General features: G+C 40.3%; 1 protein-coding gene across 3 annotated transcripts in view; it reads left to right on the top strand.

Annotated features, from left to right (window-relative positions):
- The window catches only part of COL6A3 (collagen type VI alpha 3 chain), a 739,239-nt gene that overhangs the window by 244,393 nt on the left and 473,684 nt on the right, over nt 1-21,162 (top strand). For all 3 annotated transcript variants that reach the window (XM_044060522.1, XM_044060523.1, XM_044060525.1), the window contains one exon: nt 18,636-19,226. In XM_044060522.1, coding sequence (XP_043916457.1) covers nt 18,636-19,226 — 591 coding nt within the window. The remainder of the gene's footprint in view (nt 1-18,635; nt 19,227-21,162) is intronic.

Consider the following 21,162-nt stretch of genomic DNA (forward strand, 5'->3'; position numbering starts at 1 on the left):
TAAAAATCCATTTTTAACCATTTCATAGCCATGACATTCAACCCTTTCCATGTTCATGATGGCTTTCAGCAGCTTTCTGGCCAGCTGAGTTGATCCTAGCTCAGTCAGATTGGTATCTCAAAATAATGCCAGTAGTCAGCCCTTTACTTGAACAATGTATTACTAACAAAAACAACAATAATCCAGGATCAGGGCATAGAAGAAGATTACATTTATTTTTATTTACAGAACCTTTGAAAACAGTTTCACCAGCGAATGGCTTCCTCAGTTGAATCTACTCCAGCACCATAAAGAAAACAATTCTATATAATTAAGAAAACACACAATAGCACACAATTAATTTTTCATGGATAATGAATTAAGCCAGCAAACATAAGCAGCACACATAAACAGGCTAGAAAAAATTCAAAAGAAAGATAACGGCATTAGATTGCATATGACAAAGGCTACAGAGGCATCAAAAATAATAGTGTATATAATAAAGAATGCTAGAGTAAAAACAGAATTAAATTAATTTATCAGAAACAATTTCCTGGATCCTACAATAAAATGAAAAAATAAAACAATGGCATAGAGATAAATAACCTAATATTAACAAAACATTAATTTTACCTTGTTGAAAACAGGACACCATAATTAATAATAATCCTGAAGCATTCCTTTTTATCTAGCAAAGTTTGACAGTGAGAGGGACTTAAGTTAGATATATATGTTCTTCGTATGGATCACTGCTGTAGTACCCTTAACTATATCAGGTATATCCTACCAAAGATATAACAACTGGCCAGCTTCCAAAGTTTCAAGGCACCTTCCATGGACTCAAACCATCAGTCAGCTTGAGCCTGCTGACCAAAAAGACAGCTTTAGGCACCAAGCCCTTTAAAGCTTTCCTTCAGTTGAAGAAGGCACTCCTCTGTGGGTTTTTGAGGATCAACGGTGAGCTTGTGTTTTTGTTGAGCAGATAAGTTTCCCTTAGGTAAAAAAAACATATACATTAAAAATGTTTGTTTTATTTTACTTTTCTGATTAGGAAAGTTCTTTTTAAGTTTGTATTTTAACAGACTGTCATAAGATTTAACTGTACTTTTAAACGGGAGTGTACTATTTTATTATTAGTTTAAAAGTTGTTTAAAGCTATTGCAAAAAATTTTTACTGTGGAAAAATTGTGTTTATTTTATTTTTTGAGGCTGAAAAGTGTTTTAAAGTGCTTGTCACTGTGTTTTTAGTGAAAAGTGACTTTTAAAGACTTTTGATTTCTACTGGCACTTGCTGCTTCATTTTTGGCTTGACCATGGAACAAACTACCAGATTCTTGATCGGTTCTTCCAGTCAGAAAAATAAAAGGTTAAGCAAACAGGTTTTGCCACCAGAGTAGGCTAACAATTTGCCTCAGCTGCAGGTGGGTGGTGCTGCTGTAGCCATAGCTTGTTCCTCAGACCACTCATTGTTTACCTAGGATTCCTCAGGTGTAGCACCTGTAACAGCTATGGACCTGGGTTTAGCCATGTTCTCTGCGACTGTTGGGGTCCTCCCAGTGTGCAAGGGAGAGTCACTCTTGTTGGTTCTGGAAGAGGGAACAGAGAAGACTTCCCTGTTTGGTTAGAATGTTGTGTACATCACTGGGGAAGTGGCTCTTGCCATTAGTAACACTGCTGGCTCCATTTTCCCTGTCGAAAAGTGACTGAAAACTAAACATGTATCTAATCCTACTCAAATTTCCTTAGACAGGTGTAGATTACTGGGTCTGGCTGAGGGCTTAATTCAGGTTTTTGATCCTTCTGGTTTCTGGTAAAGAGAGTTACTTTTTTCAGGAAGAGATTCAAAATTCTGAATCCATTCAGGAAAATGATGAGAGAGATATAGGGTTTTCTCCACAGTTGTCTTATTCAGACTCAGAGGAGAGCTCAGTTTCTGATTCTCCCTGTGAATGTTTATCTTTCTCCAAGACTATTTCCAGAATGTGCTAGTGTTTTCAGTGGGAGAACACTGAGGTTTCTCAGTCCCTCAGAAAATACTATGAGCTGTGACAGAAGGAATGAAGGAATGCCCAGAACCTGCATTCGTTCCTCCAGTTCTGTCAGCTGTGGAGGATGTGTGTGCTACTGCCTGTAGTGTTTCTTAATTCAGCCTGCTGCCCCTAAAAAGACAGTTTTGAATGTATAAAGTTCCTGAATTTTAAGTTTTTGTACACTCATCCCAAACCTAACTCAATAGCTATAGCTTTAGTTATAGTTATAGTTTAGTTTAGGAGTAGGGCTTACTTCTGCAAAACATTTTGTTAATTCCAAACCTATTGTTTCTGACAAGGATGGGAAGATTAGAGATAAATATGGGAAAAAATGTGTATGCTTCTGCAACTTAGATTTTTCAGAATTTTGAATTGTCAGGCTCATATATTAAAGTTTACTTTGACTGTGAAAATATGAGGAATGTTTTGTCTGCACTTTCCTCTTTTGAGGAAAAATCTGTTTTAAATTAGTTTTTTCCATTTCACAGGTCACAACTCATTATTTGCATCGTGTGTATGACTTAGTTGATACTTCTTCCAGGGCTATGGCCACTGGTACTGTTTTGATGAGATTTGCCTGGCAGCATTCTCAGAACCTTCCACATGATGTGAAAAATGAGATTTTAAATTCTTCTTTGGATAGAGATTCTGTTTACTCTACTGTAAGGTTATCAAATGGTGTGATTAAAGGGGTAAGTTGACACAGTGAATGTCTAAGATTGTCAGCCCTCTTTTAACAATCTAACCCTTCATCCAGTTTCAGCAAAAAAAAAAATAAAAATAAAAATAAAATAAACAGTCTCTTCTAAATGCAGGTAAACAGACGTTCAAGAAGAAATTACAGGGAGTTTCTAAAAGGAATTAAGGAAGCCTTCAAAACCAAGAACAGTCCAACAAGTCAGAATGATTATTTAAGGGACCTTGTTTCTTTCTCCCACCCTGGCAGTCCATTTTCTCTTCCAGAAAGTCTGAATGTCCACTTATCTCTTTGACAACGGATAGTTTTAGATAAATGGCTTCTGAAGATCATTTATCAAGATTACAGATGGCTGTGGAAGGAAATTTGTCCTTTCCAGGGTTAATTCCTTAAATACCAGATAAGACTTTTCTATGTCCCCCTGCCCTTCAATGCATGGTGTCTCAGGGAATGAAAGCAAACCAGCTCCTTCTTCCCTGGTTTGGAAAGGTTTTTATTCAAGGATGTTTTTAATTCCAAAGATAGAAGATGCTTGTAGACCAGTTCTGAATCTTTCTTTCCTAAATTTGTTTGTGATAGTGCCCAAGTTAAAATGCTGTCACTTCACAGTCTGTTACATCTTCTTTATCATTTAAGTTTCCTGGCAGCACTAGATTTAAAAGATGCTTATCACATCCCTATTCATCCAGACTTCAGGCTTTTCTTAGGTTTTGTGTATCTGGATTACATTATCAGTTCTGTCCTTACTCTTTAGACTATCCACTGCACCTAGGGTTTTCACAAAGTGTCTAGGTCAAGTTTATAGCTCATTGCAGGTTACAGTTATTAGGGGCTGTCTTTGAATCTCACACTGACACAAATGTTCTACAGAAGGGACTGATACAGACAAACAACTGGTGTCAGAGCTATGGACTAAAGCTAAATGCCAAAAAATGCATAGTAGTATACTTTGGGAAGTCATCCATCCCTGGTAACTATCATATTGACAGCACACCCCTTAGAGTTGATCCAGTAGTCAGGAACTTAGGGATACACATATATAGTAATCTAGCCTTTGATCATCACATGTCTACAGAGATGAGGAAATCATGCTATGTTGCGCAACTTATAAACAACGGTATGTCAAGTGCAAGGAATTCTTTATTTCACTGTATTCATCATTCATCAGACCTGTCATTGAGTACAGTGCCCCCTTTGGTATGTACCTAACCAGGCATATCCAACAACTGGAATGTCCACAGAGTTTCCTCAGTAAAAGAATACAGGGTGTAAGTAATATGTCCTATGCAGACCGCTTCAAGATCCTATCCCAGTATTCTGTCTCCTACAGTCTTTTGAAGGGAGATCTATGCCTGGCATACAGAACATTGTCAGACCCTACTCTGATGGACTTCCTGCATATCCACAAAACAAACAGCACCAGAATTACACATTCTAAAGACTTAAATCTTGCCTATGATATAAATAGGACCTGCTGGAGAGATAGGTATGTATCCAAGAGACTACCACATCTACGGAACAGGCTCCCCCATCCATGTGAAGCAGATTTCCTCCCTAACCCAATTCAAGTGCAACTTGGACAATTGGATGGAAATGGGAAATTCATCCCTGGTTTGGCACCTATGTCTCAAATGGACACAGGTAACCTGTAAATGGTTCATCTCCCAGGCCCATGCTTACACTTATCAAGGATTGCAGAACTTGTCAGAGATTTGGGATGAATGGCTAGTCTTAAGGTCCTTATGGTCTTTAGCCTAGTAAATACCTATGAACAGGGAATCCATATTTTTTCCATATTTAAGACATCTTGCTTATCTTTTGCAGAGTCTTGTACAGAGTGTTAGGAATCTCTCACTTGGATAAGAAATCTCTTACACAAGCTAGGATTCCAAGAGAACATTCAAAAGTCTTTTTTCACTACCTCATAGGATTGTGTTCTTGGAGTGTTAGCTAAGACACTTTGGTTCAAAGAAATTTTCTTCCACAAGAAAAAAAAAATCTATAGCTACATCTATTTCTATGGTTTTCCATTCAGACTTCAGTCACTGTGAGGGGAATACCTCAGAATTTTGGGTTTCTTGGCACCTGTGATTTTCCTGGTCCCGCTGGCAGAACTCCACATGAAAAAGATGCAATGGTATCTGAAGTCTCTGGTCCCAGTACCAACATCCTTTCTTTTCAAATGCCACTGCTGGGGGTTGTCAGAAGAGAAATCCCTTGGTGGAGACAGTATATTTCCCCAATCCAAAGTCTGTCCTCCCTCCTTGCTGCAAAGCAATCACTCACTACAGACAAGTCAGACTTTGCTTTGGGAGCAGTTTCAGGAGGTATAAAAGTGCAAGGTGTATGGGACAGATGTAAGCACATAAATATAAAAGATGCCTGCCCTGCTCAAGGTACTCAACTCTCTGAATCATCTTTGGTTCCTAGGACCTTTCCAGATTGTTAGATAATACCACAGTCTTACATCAACAAGCAAGGGAGAACAAGGTTGTACCCCCTTTCCAAACTAGCCACGTTAGCTTGGTATATGGCTTCACTGCAGAGTTTCAATTTACAGGTGTCCTATATTCTAGAGCAATACTGTTCTGTAGCATAACAACCTCTGTTGTCCTCTGCATTTGTCACTTCTTCTGTCAACCCTTGTCGTTTTATTCCTTCATCGACTCCTCTGTATTACTGTCTTAGCCTCTTAGTTTGTTATTGCTATATGTTTGTTTACTCTCTTACACTTCCTTTACTCCCTGTTTTCCTTATATTTTGCTGAAGTAACCCTTTATTTAATCATTGCAATTACATTTTGTTCCTCTTTTACTCCGTTAGCCTGAACTGAACCTCACATTTTATATCCTAATATTCACTGGCTCCCTTCTCTTCATTTAATTATAGCAATTCATAGTACTGTTTAAGACATCCAAACTGTGTGATAGAACAAACACCAAAAAACTAGGTAAAAACAAATAAATCCAGGCAACTATTGCATCCACACACAAATTTAATTTGAAACGCTTTTTGTCTGCTTCCTAGCAGACTTCATCAGAAAATACAAATGCCATATAACAACCATAGTATTTAAATGAGGAAGCAGATGAAAAGCGCTTCAAATTAAATTTGTGTGTGGATGCAATAGTCGCCTGGATTTAACTGTTTAAGACATATTATTTTCCATTTTAAATGTTTTGACCCAAACCACTGCCTGCCTTAATTACTCTGTTCTGATGCATGCCTTCTTGTATCTTATATCATAGAACATTACAATTTTCCTTCTTTCTGGATTTCATTGGCCCTTGTTCTTTATTTAACACCTCTAATAACCCCTTTCCATCTTGCTAAACTGGCTTCCCCATTTCCTGGAGGAAAACTTTAAACTATTTATATCTGTCCTCTCATGCTCTTATTAATCTGTTTTTCCTTTTTCTTCATCATCTCTTTTCACCCTCACTGACCTGTATTTCTTTAAGCATTTCTATCTGATGTTGTCTTATTTGTCCTTTCCTCAACTGATGGGATCTCAGATCTGACTTAAGCAACTTCTAAAGACTTGGATTAGTAGCTGGAGCTCTTCCCCTCACCCTTAATCCTACTCACTAATAGAATAGCTTCACATCTCATTTGTCACTTCACCGAATGGATGTAGTCTCCGTAACTCTGGTGCATTTACAGTGCTGGATAAGTGACACTTACATTATTTACTTATATAATAATGTGACGTTTTTCTATCTTGCCGTTCATTCTTACAGACGGGTTTGGAGCCGATCCTCGACTCCGAGTCGGCATACTACAAAGCTCAAGGTCTTCAAATAGCTCGAGGCCAAGTCCCTATCCCATGATGCACCTAGAGTTACCTCAAATCTAGTTTGCCGCTGCAACAGATTGGAGATTCTCGCTAGCTCGGGCCAGTAAAAACCTTGCTATTTTATATTTTTCAAATATTATTGATATTTTCTTCTTAAAAAGTAGTTGTAGTTAGTTAGTTAAGCTCTTACAGCTTTCTGCATATCAATGTCCTAGAGATGAGAGCAGTACTTTTAGTGTTGCAGTACTTCCAGGACTGTCTTCCTCTGGGTACAGTTGCGATTCAGACAGTCAACATGTCAGTGGTCTGTTACTTGAACAAACAAGGAGGAACCAGGTCATATCCCCTTTGTCACAAAGCCCTAAGAGTATGGCACTGGGCTATATCCACTCAGCTCTTTCTGTTAGCAATGCACATCCCAAGGAAATCCAATGTGTTAGCAGACAATCTGAGCAGGACAATTTTGTTGCTTCACTAGTGGTCCCTCAAGAAAGAAATAGCGGACAGGATATTCCACAGATAGGGCCAGCCTTGCTGCAACCTTTTTGCCAGCCACATGAACATGAAATGCAGAAGGTACTTTGCCCTGATTCCCCCTCTGGGAGAAGCCCCAAGGGATGCACTCATTCACGATTGGCCTCCGGGTCTCCTCTATGCATTCCCACCAATCCCATTGATACCCAAAGTACTACAGAAAGCAAATGCCCTGAGAAGGACCATCATTCTAATAGCCCCTCATTGGCCTCATCAGATTTGGTTCCCCTTCCTTCGACTTCATCTTTTGGAGGACCCTTGGATTCTGGACCCAGTTCCGGATCTTCTGACACACTCCTCGGGGGAACTTCATCCCTCTCTGGAGTCATTGAAGCTGACAGCTTGGCTGCTCCAATTCCCATCATAGCCAGGTTCCATAACCTTTCTAATAAGATGAAGCAAATTGTCTTATCCTCTCATAAATCCTCTGAGGAGGCTATACCTTAGCAAATGGAAAACATTTTCTATATGGGCCTCTCAAAACAATATTGATCTCAATCAAGCCCCTATGTCCTCCATTTTAGTGTCTTTGACTATGATTTTTAACAAGGGAGCTGCAGCAGCAACAGTTCAAGTTCAACTTGCTGCCATTTCTAATTTTCATCTTGGATTTGAAGGATTGAACTTATGTCACATAACCTATCCAAAGCCTTTCTTAAAGGGACCTTTCATCTCAGACCACCTGTGAAATCCCCATATACCCCATGGAATCTAAATGTTATGCTTTCTCACATTATGCTTCCTCCATTTGAACCAGCCTCCTCATGTGACCTCAAATTTTTATCATGGAAGACTATCTTCTTAGTAGCCATCACTTCTGCCCACAGAGTGTCAGAGCTTTAAGCCTTGTCCATTAAACCTCCTTACTTGATTTCCCATGCTGGCAGAGTCTCACTTCAAACAACCCCCTCCTTTTAGCCTAAAGTTTGCACTGAAGCTAATCTTAATCAGATTATTGATTTGCCAGTTTTCTTCCCCAATCACTCCAATAATTTAGAATATATGCTGCACAAACTTGATGTTGACAGACAGCTCAGATTCTACTTGGATAGAACAAAAGTTTTTAGGAAATCTGAACAGCTTTTTGTTTCCTTTTCAGACTCTAAGAAAGGTATGCTAGTGGCTAAAACAACTCTGTCAAAGTGGTTATCTGATTGTATCACATTTGCTTATTCAGCTGCCAATATGCCCTTACAACACAAAATCAAGGCTCACTCAACCAGAGCAGTGTCTACATCCTCTGCCTTTTCTGCCAGTCTTTGTATTGATAACATTTGTGCAGCAGCCACTTGGTCAAGACCTCATACCTTTATCACTCATTAGAAAGTTGACAGGGCCTCCATGGACAGGCCCTCCTTTAGATCCACTCTCCTGAAAAACATATTCCTGTGAGCCACCCGAGATAGATGGTGCTTGGGACTCTACCCATCTGTAAGAATGAACGGCGAGATAGAACAACTTCACATAAAGAAGTTATGTACTTACCATAACATTCCATGTGAGTTGCTCATCTCGCCTTTATTCTTACTTCCCTCCCCCCTACCCCCTCCTGGGCTTTTAGAAGACCGAGATGCTGGATTCTTTCTGGTATCTCAACCCTTCTATAATTTGTCTTATGGAGTGATAGAATGACATATGGTATTATTATACACAGCAAACAAGATCTGAGGTAACTCTAGGTGCATCATGGGATAGGGACTTGGCCTCGAGCTATTTGAAGACCTCATGCTTTGTAGTAGGCCAACTCAGAGCCAAGGATCAGCTCTAAACCCATCTGTAAGAATGAAGACAAGGTGAACAACTCATATGGAAGGTTATGGTAAGTACATAACATCTTTTTTCCATCCTTTTTCTGTTTTTCCTCCCCTCTTTAACATCAAAAAAAAAAAAAAAAAAAAGAAGATTGCTTATTTTCTGTATCCTCGATTGACATAGGCCTTCTACACTTAAACTTTCCCTCCAACTGCTACCTCTGTTCAGGTGCTCCAAATTTTACCATTGTTAGTAATATTTCTTTTTTTGAATATTTCTTTTTTTTTTTACAGTCATTGATAACTTTCCTTTTTCCATCTGACTCTTTTTTCCTTATTTTTTACAGATAATGTCAGATAAGCTGACCAGGTTTTAAAATAAACACCTCCTGTGGGCAGAAAATACCAAACTCTGATGCCCACCAGGAAAGTGTATACTGTTTGGGTTTTTCACATTTAAATACTGACTGTGAGATGTGTGCAGGTTTCAATTACCATGCCCTAGTTGAACACCACAATAATTTGGTTTTGAAGGTCTTTTACCTTTAGGCTCTCCCTTCCAGGAAGCCTCCTGATAAGGCTTAAGGGGATTCATCAAGCAAGAGTAATGAAGAAAGGAAACAATTTTCAATCATTCTTCTGCTGTTCCAAGTTCAACTCCACTTTTAAAAATTTCTAAACCATCAACTCCATCAGGTCCTTCAGATCCAACAGTGTCCAAGACCAAGCATCCAGCTCATTCTCTCTTCCTCCTTTACTCCTGAGCCGATCACTTCTTGGATCCTCTCACCCTTCCTCCAAGAGACTCTGAGATGAAGTTCCAAGCCACCTTTCATGTCACTGTCTCTCTCAGGTTGTCTAGGAGCGTAACCAAAGCTGATGTGGACAGGATGATGAGAAGTTTTTCTAGGCCCAGATACAGTTGGAAGTTATACCATCTCTGTTTCCCATTGGACCTTTAGCCTACCATTGGCCTCTACCCAGTTGATGAACTGTATTCTGATCCAGCCTTCATTTTCAGAGCCATTGGAACAAAGAATCTCAAGTCTGTCTATGTCGGATCCGAAGGCTTAGCCTTCTTCACCTCAGATGAAGTCTCTGATCTAGTCAGAGCCAGAGGGATCTTGGGACTGAAACTTTGGCACTGGATCTGGGGAGTTAAGGTTGTCTCTGATGCCCTTGGAGCCATCTCTTCCTCTTGGAGCCTTATCATAGTATCATAAGTGGTTACTAGGCTAATGGCCCCAAGGCCCTTGCAAGTCTAGCTGAATTCAACCCATGTTCTCAAGGGTGTCTGGTTCAAGCAGACACTGAAATCAACACCTAGTGTGCCTGTCCAAGAGGAACACAGGTAGAATCCCTGGGGTAAATTTCCAGTTACCCATCCAGTCATCCAAATTGTGCTTAAGTAGGGCCAATGAGGGGCTTTGTTTAACATGAATGGGAAGCTTGTTCTAAAAGTGGAGCAACCTTTGTGAGACAAATCTGTCTCTCCAGCAAGTTCTGGTGATGTCACATACCAGGTTAAGGTCCTTTGAGTGAGTGACCTGTGTGCCATTTGACCTGCGAATGTGCAGCATTTCCATTAAAGCTGGGTTAGCGATTGTTCTATATGCAAGGCACAGGTCACCTCTAAGCAGTCTGTATGACACAAAGTAAAGTGACAATGATCTCAGTCTGTCCTCATAAGACAGATCTTGAAGGCCCTGAATTCTCTTTGTAAAGAACCTTTGTGGTCTCTCCAATTGCTGTAGGTGTTTGGAAAGGAACAAACCAAAGGTAGTGTTGTACTCTTATTGGCTGATGAGGAAAGAGTACAGGAGGGTTATAACCTCTTTTTTCTCTGGAGGCAATGCTTTTACTTATGAGATGAGCAATATAAAATGCCCTTCTTACCACTGTGGAGACATGGTGATTGAAGTTAAGGTTGCTGTCAACCTGTGTGCCCAGATCTCTTACCACTGACTGGGTGCTTAGAGTATTGTCATTGATGTGGTAGTTTGTAGGAACATCACCCTTGCCAAAGGGGATGATAATGCATTTTTTTGCATTAAGTTTAAGACCATGACTTTGGCACCAGTCATTAGTCTGCATAAGACTTTCTTGCACAATGTTGACATTGCTAGGGTTTCAGTTATGTAGATTCCAACAGTAGGAGTCCAAGAACTGATCTCTGTGGAACACCACTTGTTACAGGTCTGCTGGAGGATGTGGAGTCCTCTATTTTAACAGTATGAGTTCTATCAGTGAGCCAGTTTGCAACCCACCTGACAATATATGGGTTGATACCCAGGAGGATTATGTCAAAGGCCTTGGCTAAACCTAGGTAGGCTGTATGCACAGATTTGCCCTTGTCTAGGGCTTGGTGACTGTCTTGAAGAAGTCCACCAAGTTTAACAGGCATGATCTCCCTTTCACAAAGCCAAACTGGGTGGGGTCGAGCATTTGGAGGTTTCCTATATGTTTGTTAATAAGACCCATGAAGGTTCGTTCCATGGCCTTGCAGATAAGGCTGGTCAGAATAATGGGGCTACAGTTCCTGGGGTCAGTGGATGCTCCCCCTTTGTGCAAAGGGATAATGGTAGCTGTTTTCCACTCCACTGGTATGAAGTTAGTGTTTAGGTTGTAATTGAAAAGCGTGCTCAATGGTGATGCTAATTCCAGTTTTAACCCATGTAGAACACAGCCCAGGATGTTGTCTGGCCCCATGGAGGCTGCGTTTTTCGCCTTGGACAGGGCATTGAAGACCTGCTCCTCAGAGATACTAGGTGGGGTACAGGTGTTAGGAATGCTTTGGGTTATACGTGGCAGAGACAGGGTAGTGAAGTTTTCACTGACCCTGTCGGGCAGCAGGTTAGCTATATCCACAGGTTCTACATATGTAGCACCATTAACTATGATTTCAGTGCAAATCTGGGCTTTACCTTTGAGGTTACAGATGTAACTAAAAAAACCCTTGTTGTTATCCTAGGATAGGGAAGCTAATTTGGATTTGCAGTAAGCTTTGGAGAACTTCACTAGGAGTCTTATTTGCTTGTTTAAGTTGAGGAGGGGAGTGTTCCCAGTTTTGAGACAGTTCCTCCCTACTCTTAGACAGAAATTTCTTTCTCCTGTTGTATAGCTTATTAATAGCAGTTGCCCACCAATTAGGTTGCTGAAGCGAAGCTGGACAGCTTGCCTCTGAGTTCTGCCTTGAGGCAGAGTAATGTTGATGCTCTGAGCCATCCTGGGCAGCTGTCTTCATCTCCTGCCAGGGAAGCTCTTGCTTTCTCTATAACTTTGGCCTTTGATGTAGTAGAGAGAGCTTTTTCTGCCTGTACAGATAAAACATGCTTGCCCCCTCTGGTCCACCTGTGTCACAACTGTCTGCTGTGGTCTCAGAGCCAATACATCACATTGGGGCAGCCAACCTGTACATGTCTTTAGATGGTCCAAATTCAAGACCGAGCTTACACTTCTGAGTCATCTCCCGAATATCCCACCAGAGAGCCCCCTTGTAAGTGTACATACAAGAGGAGACACTTAGATTCCCTACAGGAATCCCTCATAGAAGACACTGACTTCAATGAGGAGGAAGGGTCCCCCAGATCACCCCTTGAGAACATCTCCTTTGGTGAAATACTCAAACTTTTGAGGCAGAAAGGTGGTTGGTGTTTTGACCTCCCTTACCAAGAGGAGTCAGTGTTTCTTGTGGCTTTCTGAGCTGGCTCAGTTATGTCTTGGGTAGTCTCCCCAGCAGACGAGATTGTGGACCTCATCTCCTCCTTGCATGGAAAGATGCGGATGTCATGGAGCCAGTCCCAAAGAGACCTGATAAATACGTGGTTGCACCTAAGGATTGGGTCCACTGAAGCAAGGGTCCCTCAGTAGGTGCTTTAGTAGCAGCAGCAGCCACCAAGAAATAACTTGTGCAACAACATTCTACTGTCCATTCCCCCAACAGAGAGCTGAGGGCATTGGGCAGATTTGGGAAGCATGTGTATGCATCAGCCACTTTGCGTTTAGGTCGCTAAATTATATGGTACATGCCACAAGACTTCTTGATCAAAGAGTTTTCCAATGCCCATTCTTGGTCCAGGTCTTTGGGGGACAAGAAGACTGTTTCTGTGCAACTGGCCAGCCTACAGTCCCTATTAAACACCTCTGTAAGGCTAATTTCACATGTAGTGGAAGGTGTTTCAAGAACTGTAGGTTCAGAAATAACTGTGAGATAGCACATCTAGATGCACCTCTGTGACTTTGCAGAGCCTTTCAAGTTATCATTCTTCAAGGCTTCCTTTGTTGAATCTACCTTATTTTTCCCAAGTTAAAAGAAACCCTGTCTAGGAGTGAGCAAGATGGGAAGACCTTATCTGCCATAGGTATGTGTTTTTCTACACCTCAAAGAAACTTTTTCTGGAATCAGAGAGGTGGCAGGAAAATGTGGTTCCAGAAGTCACAAGGCTCTTCCCAAGACTACTATGGGGACAGATCACCCTGTGGCACAGGGGGTATTTCAAACAATAGATGATGCTGTTGTGGCAGAGGATGACCACAACAGAGTATCAGATGCTCCTTTTCTGAGAAACCCTGTCTGCTCTCTTTAAGGGATTCCTGGCTGCTACACTTTGGTGACAGTTGGGGGGGGGCACTTATCGCTGCATACATAAACCTTGGCAGCAATTATCAAAGACTCTCAGGTGCAGAAAATTACTTCCAGAAGTTATTACATACACTTTTCCCTACAACCCACACATCATTCTACAAAACTTCCAGATGTTTTACACAATCAGAGAAAAGCAGCAACCATAGAAATGCAAATCTCCTGGAAAAAGAGTTATCCAGATGTTCCCCCCAGACTAACAAGGATTTAGAACTTTTTCAAGATTCTTTTGGTGCCAAATAAATTCTGGGACCTGAAAACCAACCTGGATCTCAGCATCTTAATGAGTATGTCAAATGTTCCAATTTCCAAACGGTCACTGTTCAGTCCATTCTGCCACTTCTGGACAATGACAATTGGATGTGCTCAGTAGATCTCTAGGATGTGTATTATCTCATCAAAATAGACAGGCATGCTAGGAGATTTCTTTGCTTCTGGCTGAGAACCAGTCATTATCAATTCAAAAGTCTGCCTTTTGGTCTCACCACAGCCTCCAGGGTGTTCATCAAGTGTATGGATGTGGTTGCAGCTCACCTGAGACTGCTAACATTCTGGGTGTTTCCGTATCTCAAAGACCGGCTTATCAATCTCTGCTCCTACCAAGCATCTTCAGATTAAAGCAAGGGACCACTTGCTCCAGCTATGTCTTCAACTAGATATTAAAATAACATACGTCAAATCTCAGCTCTCCCTTGCTCAAGTCCTGGAGTTCATTTATGCACATCTGAACATGGTTACACAAATCGCAAGTCTTCCACAGTCAAGGATAAATATATTATAGGGTCAAGCATTCCAGTTACTATCTCATCCTTCCTCACCAGCAATGTTGATTTCGCAACTCTTAAGATCTATGGCATTTTCCACAACTCTTAATACCACTAGGAAGATATTACATGAGGGTATTTCACTTGATGCTGGCAGTACAGTGGTCTATCAGATGACATCCTCTCTTTGTTCCAATATGTATTACAAGAATTTGCAAAGAAGTCTTTTCCTGGTGGATCACCACAAGAGACGTTTCTCAGGGCCACCCTTTTATCCTTCCATAACCCATGGCCACAGTGACCATGGACACTTTACAACTAGTGTGGGGGAGCATTTTTTGGGAAGAATGGTCCAAGGCACTTGGTTCTACCTGGAGGCCAATCTTCATAACAATGTCCAGGAAATGAGAGCAGTCTTATTAGCACTGCAGGCTTTTCAAGATGGTCTCCCTCTGGAGATGATTGCCATTCAGACAGACAATATGTTAGTTGCCTGGTACATCAACAAACAGGAGGGAACCAAGTCCCACCCCCAAATTGAGAAGCAATGAGAGTTTGGCAATGGGTGATCTTTTCTAGCTGCTGTCTTCTGGCAATGCATATTCCTGGGAAGTCCAATGATCTAGCTGACAAACTGAGCAGTTCCATCTTACTTCCTCATAAGTGGTCTCTCTGGTGGAAACAATTTTTCATCAGTGAGACCAACCATGCTGCAATCTCTTTGCTTCCCTACTCATCTCCAAGTGATCCCCTCAGAGGGGTAGGCACTGAGAAACTCCCTAGTTCATGATTGACCCCCAGAATTTCTATATGCTTTTCCTCCTGTTCCACTGATCCCAAAATTCTACAGATAGCATCACACTGGAAGTATAAAGTAATTCTCATTGCTCCTTTGTGGCCTCGACAAGTATGGTCCCCATTTCTGTGGCCTCATCTTGTACACATTTCAGCTATTCTAGACTTTCTTGATTCCATATTTAACAGCAATGCTAGTTATTCAGCCATAAAGATTCAGTGTGCAGCTATCTTCAGTTTTCATGTAGGAAATAAACAATCTTCTTTGGCCTCATCTAGATTGTGAGAAGCCTTACCTAAAGGTAGTTTCTTACTTTGACTCCCCATCAGAGACTCTGCTCTACCGTGGCATCTAAATATTCTCCTACAAGCCTTGACTCAACCTCCATTCAAACCAACTGCCAAGGCAGATTTGAACTTTTCATCTTGGAAAACTATTTTTCTGGTTGCAATCCCTTCAGCTAGATGAGCATCAGAAATCCAGGCCATCTCATCCAAGCAACCATATCCAGTTTTTCATACAGATAGGGTGTTTCTCCACACAAATCCTTCATTTGTACCTCTTCATCTTTTAGATGTGCTTAGGCAAATTCAATTCTATGTCCACAGAACAAAAGGTTTCAGAAAATCAGACCAGCTGTTTTGTTCCTTTTCTAAAGCCAAACTGGGAAAAATCTGTCCTAAAGGTGACTTTAGCCAAGTGGCTTACTGACTGCATTTCCTTTATATACAATGAAAGTGGATTGAGACTTCTGAGACCTCCTAAGGCTCATTCCATCAGATTGGTGGCCACATCCTTTGCTTTCTGGCCTAAAGTTTCTATAAATGACATTTGCAGAGCTGTCAGTTAGTCAAATTCACATAGCTGTATTGCTTTTGATAAATTAGACATCTGATCTAGGAAAAAAGCAGCATTTGGCTGTGCTGTGCTCTGGAAAATTATTTCTTGAGGACCACCCTGGGTTTTCTGTAGCCTGGGACTCTGCCTTATCAGTTGAGGAATGGATGAAAAAGACATCAGACACAAAAGTTGTGCAGTCACCATAACTACGCATCCATGTTGTCGGTGTTCATCCTTCCTCAACCTTTCTCCCTCCATCCCCTTTTTTATTTCAAAACTTTGTTGTAATTCCCAAGACCACCAAGTTCAACCTGAGGAATGATGTTTTGCTTGACTGATTGATGAGATTCATCTCATTTCCCTTTGTTTCTCCTACATATGTAGTTATCCCTTAGGATGTTATTTTATTTTATTTTTCCATATTGTTTTTATATGATAGCAGTTTATGCACTCACTGTAAAGTAAAGGGAGGGCAAACTCGATCTGAAAGGTATTCTATTAGTGAGGAGGATTATTGGTAATGGGAGGAGCTCGAGCTATGGATCCAATGGTTTGAAAGTGGCCACAGTCAGATCTGAGGTTGGATCTGAGACGCCATCAATTGAGGAAGGATGAAAAAGACAACACAGATGCATGGTTAATGTGAGTGCATAACTTTATTTAATATCCTTGCTTTGATACATGGCTGTACTTTCACTTTTTTGCAAAAAATGTAGTTTGTGTTATCTTCTTTGTTGTCTCCCATCACTTTCTTTCAATTTCAGCATCAAGGTAGCACAGTTCCAAGTTCCCTATTAGAAGACTGAATACGCATTCTTATGAATGCGTCTTGGTCGAACTCAAAAGACGGAAATGACAAAAGATCGAAGTGGCTTTTAACCGAATTCTTTCCCTGGGAAAGAATTTGCTTGGCTGCTTCATACCTTTGCCGTTTTCAGCACTGTAGTGCGGTCTCGGAGTTGGTCTATTTAAGTAGGGGAGTGTGGGTGGTGAAGCCCCCACTTAATGTAATGTGTACAATGTTTTATTTTTTTTTTATCTTTTGTTGTCAGAACAGCGATTTTTTTTCCCTAGGAAAAAAAATCGCTGTTCTGACAGTTCGAAATTGTAAGCTTTCCCTTACATAGGGTTGATTAATCACTGTTCACTTTTTTATGTGTTCTGTGATCTAATATAGACCCCAGTTCCAAGCTCATTTTTGTTTTGGCCAGTATGTCCATTGGACCCAGTATAGTGCCAGTAGCCTCTTTAAGCTTCTCCCTTCTGTTTGTGATCTTTTTGCAAGACCTTATTTTTTATCCCAAGTGAGATATTCACTGTCATACTCCAGTTGGATAATTTAAGTGAACTTTGCTTATACCCCCAGATGAGTGCTGTCTATATCTTTTGAACTTTTTGACCATGATTTCCTACCACTTTCATTGGTGACTTTCCATTATCGGCAATATTTCTTCACCAGTGCCTGTTTTTCCCGCTCTGAACTTGAATTTTGTATATCCTGTTTGCATGACATTTCAATGTTTTGGTCTACATTCCACCACAATGTTCTCAGTAGTGTTTGCTATTTGTAGTAATGGCAATAGATAGACCACCTTATATCTGTACCCTTTTTCTTGAAATGGTGTGAGATTCTACTGTATTAATTTCTGGATATTGTTTTTAGCTGGACAGTGATTTAGCTGGGGAGAAGAATGGATTGTGTGGTCTGTTACCCTACTTCTACAACCGCACACACTTTTTGTGGGCTTCTAGGTAGTGCCATCATTGCCTGCAGTCTAAATCCCTCTCCCCTAGGCTATATTTTTCTATATTCTCATCTCCTGTACCTCTTAAGAGAGTGGTGTACTCTTCAGCATAACTTTTATTCTTTTCTGTCTCCATTGTATATCACTGCAGAGGTGCTGTACCTACCATAAATTCATGCGGCTGCAGCCCCTCACACGTATCACCTCTAGTACTATGTGGATTATAAAGACCGTAAGGCATGGAAGAGCAGGTATAGCAACTCTGATGCAGTAACTCTGTAAATATGAAGTCCAGCAGTTAAGTCTACCTTCCACGGTAAGTAGAAATATAATCACACCCTTTGGTTGCTGGACTTTGAAATATTCTAAGGGTATGGTCATGCTGTGTAAGACAAGTTACTAAAGTACCAAGCAATAATGTTGCAAATAATTTGAAATATTGCTTCATTCATCTCACTCTAATGGTTTGTTTTAAAGTTACCTGCCTCTGTGAATCACTAGCAATTAACAGTCCATACACAGACCACATTTTGTTATTCAATTATTAACCAATTTAAAACTTCTGTAGGTCCGTGCCTTGAAATTGTTTTGCATGTGATCTTCAAGATGCCTATTTACCACTGAGCTTCCACATAAAATATACATTAAATTAGTGCATTAGCATCCTTCCTGAGTGTGACACAGTGCAGGTGCTATCTACAAAAGTCATGGTGTGTATATCTTTTGAACGTTTTTTGGTGGATTATAATTGAAACACCATAAGTTTGGACAGAAAGAAAAATTTGCCAAAGCAGCAGTGACGTAGTTCTTTGAGTATTCCAGTTCTGTGCCAGGTAGATGTCATAAGTAAAATATCTAGAGAACGGAATCAACACAGAAGAAACTGCAGTTCAGACTTAAACTAATTTTTGCAGCATTTCATGTGTGTGTTTGTGTGGGTGTGTGTATTTGTGAGTTTTGTGTGTGTGTGTATTTATGAGTTTGTGTCTGATAAAGAGAGAAAGTGTGTGCACCTCAATGATACAATGCTGATGCACATTGTGTTTATTATTCTGTTTTAGTTCCAGCAGGCGTAAAGAGGGATATTGTATTTCTGGTGGATGGATCAAGGAACAGTATTCCTACATTCAGTTTGGTGCGTAGTATAATTGAGCATTTTGTCGGTGATGTGGACGTGGGCCTAGATAAAGTACGGATTGCAGTGGTACAGTACAGTGATGACTCTTCCGTGGAGTTCAATCTAAATGCTCATCCTTTTAAAGATGATGTCATAAATGCTGTAAGAGCATTGCAGCCTAAAGGTGGAAGCAGAATCAACACTGGATCAGCAATACAAGATGTCTCAGGTGTTTTCATTCCATCATCTGGGAGTAGGATTGAGGAAGGTGTGCCTCAGTTCCTAATTGTCCTGCCTAGTGGTCCATCTTCTGACAGTTTCACATGGCAATTGCTGCAATTAAAAGCATCTGGTGTTGCACCATTCGCAGTTGGTGTGGGGAAAGCAGATCCAAATGAACTCAGAGTGATTTCTCTTGTACCAGAGGCTTCTGTTTCCATTTCAAGTGCTGGAGATTTTCCTAGAGTAAGGCAGATTTCAGAACAGTTAACAACTCTGACTCCAGATGATATAAGACGTGTGAAATTACCACAAGGTGAGTTACATAATAAAAATATATCAGAAATGAAAAATGATGCGTGACTTATTGCCTGAATTTCCATTCATGCTACTAGTAGCCCTGGCTTTGAAACAAATTTCATGCTGGAATGCTAATTAAAAAGGGTAGAGTTTCTTGCATGATAGATTGTTCTGCTTTCCTCGAATGAGTGTTTATTAAGTTTCATATTGTATTTGCAGAGGATGAAGAATCAACCTGTATGACTCTGTTTGAGTTTCCCAGTACTAGGATTCATTACATACTTTGCAGCATCGATGCTTTCATTGAATATCCCATTCTTGTAAATTGATTAACAACAAAGGGTCTTATAGGACTCCTGCAACCTTAATCATATTTCTGACTGCTCTCTGTGAAAATGGGCCTCCTTTAGGGAAAGACGAGAACTGTGAAGTAGGGCTGACATCATACCTTCGATAACAGGAGACTGACTTAACTAGTGACTGACATGTTAGAATACAAATGAGTAGAACAGACTGAAATCAAGAATGTGAGTGAGAAATGTGTATTTGTTTGAAAACAGCACATTCAAATGAGATTTTGTTGTATGAGAAAATTGTATTCACACCTAAGAGTAATGACCTAATAATTAAGTATATTAAACAAATGAGGACAGAGGGCAAAGACATTTAGATGGTGCAGGGGACAAAGAACATGTCATCTCAAACTTTTTTGCTAGAATAGATTCATGTTTGAGATTACTTGTAGAGGCATCCAAAGCTCTAATACAAGGGTATAATCTGCCAGGGAAAATAGCAGTGGAAAATGAGAGATCAGTTGTACATTGTGGAGAAGGTTACATGCAAACTGAAAGAGTATGAGCTGGAAAACTACAATTACTGGCATTAAAGTTCTGCATTGATGGTAAGGATACTTTGTGGCTCATAATAGCACAGAAATAGAGTATGTCTGTATCTTACTGAGGAAACTGACACAAGGAGCAATGATGTTTCAGCATACGAAAGTCACTATACCATATGTTTCTTTCCAGTGTGAGTGAGGTGAAGCAGATTAGGTGAATGAATGCTCTGCCTGAATTGGGCATTACTCATATCAAAAAGACCAGAATCATTGAGTCAATCAGAAAAAGTGAGAAACATTTACAATTTTGTCTTCAATGACAGTGAATCCCGAAATGTTTATATGGGAAAGTTTCTGATTTCCTGTAATCAATGCTTCACTGTGCTGGGAATTGAGATATCACACATTGAATAAATTTTTTGATCATGAGTTTTATTTTTGTTTTTCACTTTCTTCCTCATCTGTAAGTTTGTGTGACCTCAGCATAGGGTCCGGTGTATGGGGACTTACTCCTATATTGAAGGGTATAGGGGAATTACCACCTTGCAAAAAAAATACTTGCATGTTTTGTGAAACTTAGAGAGAGTTGTTGTTTTGCAATGGGAATATCTCAAGGATTTAGACAGCTTAGCTTTCATTAATTGTGGGATAAATAGAAATATCAATTACAGTAAATTCCAAAAAGCACGAGGTAAACACTGATATCTTTTGCTTGTAGGTCTTTTTCTTCTTGTGACCCTCCCCATGACATTGCTGTGGAATCTGAGGAGAGGGACGTCATCATGTCAGCTATAAGGGTTTTCTGTTTAAAATAGCTAGTTACCCCCCTCCCACAGGAACCTGAATGAGAAGGACTCCCATAATGTCAGGCCAGATGACACTTGCATCTGTCTCCCAGTTACCACCATACATAATTCTAGATGAACACAAAAATGCTTACTCTGTGGAATGAATAAATCAATAAATAAATAAATAATACAAGGGTGACCATTTCAATGGTCTGTCCTGCTATCAATTACAGTCTGTTCAATTTTCACAGCTTCCATTGCTAGATGTTCTTGTTCCAGATGACATACAGATTAAAACATTGCTACAAAGCTCATATTACACATCT

This window comes from Protopterus annectens, chromosome 2.part0 (genome assembly GCF_019279795.1).
Source record: "Protopterus annectens isolate FY-2018-M chromosome 2.part0, PAN1.0, whole genome shotgun sequence".
Classification (NCBI taxonomy): domain Eukaryota; kingdom Metazoa; phylum Chordata; order Ceratodontiformes; family Protopteridae; genus Protopterus; species Protopterus annectens.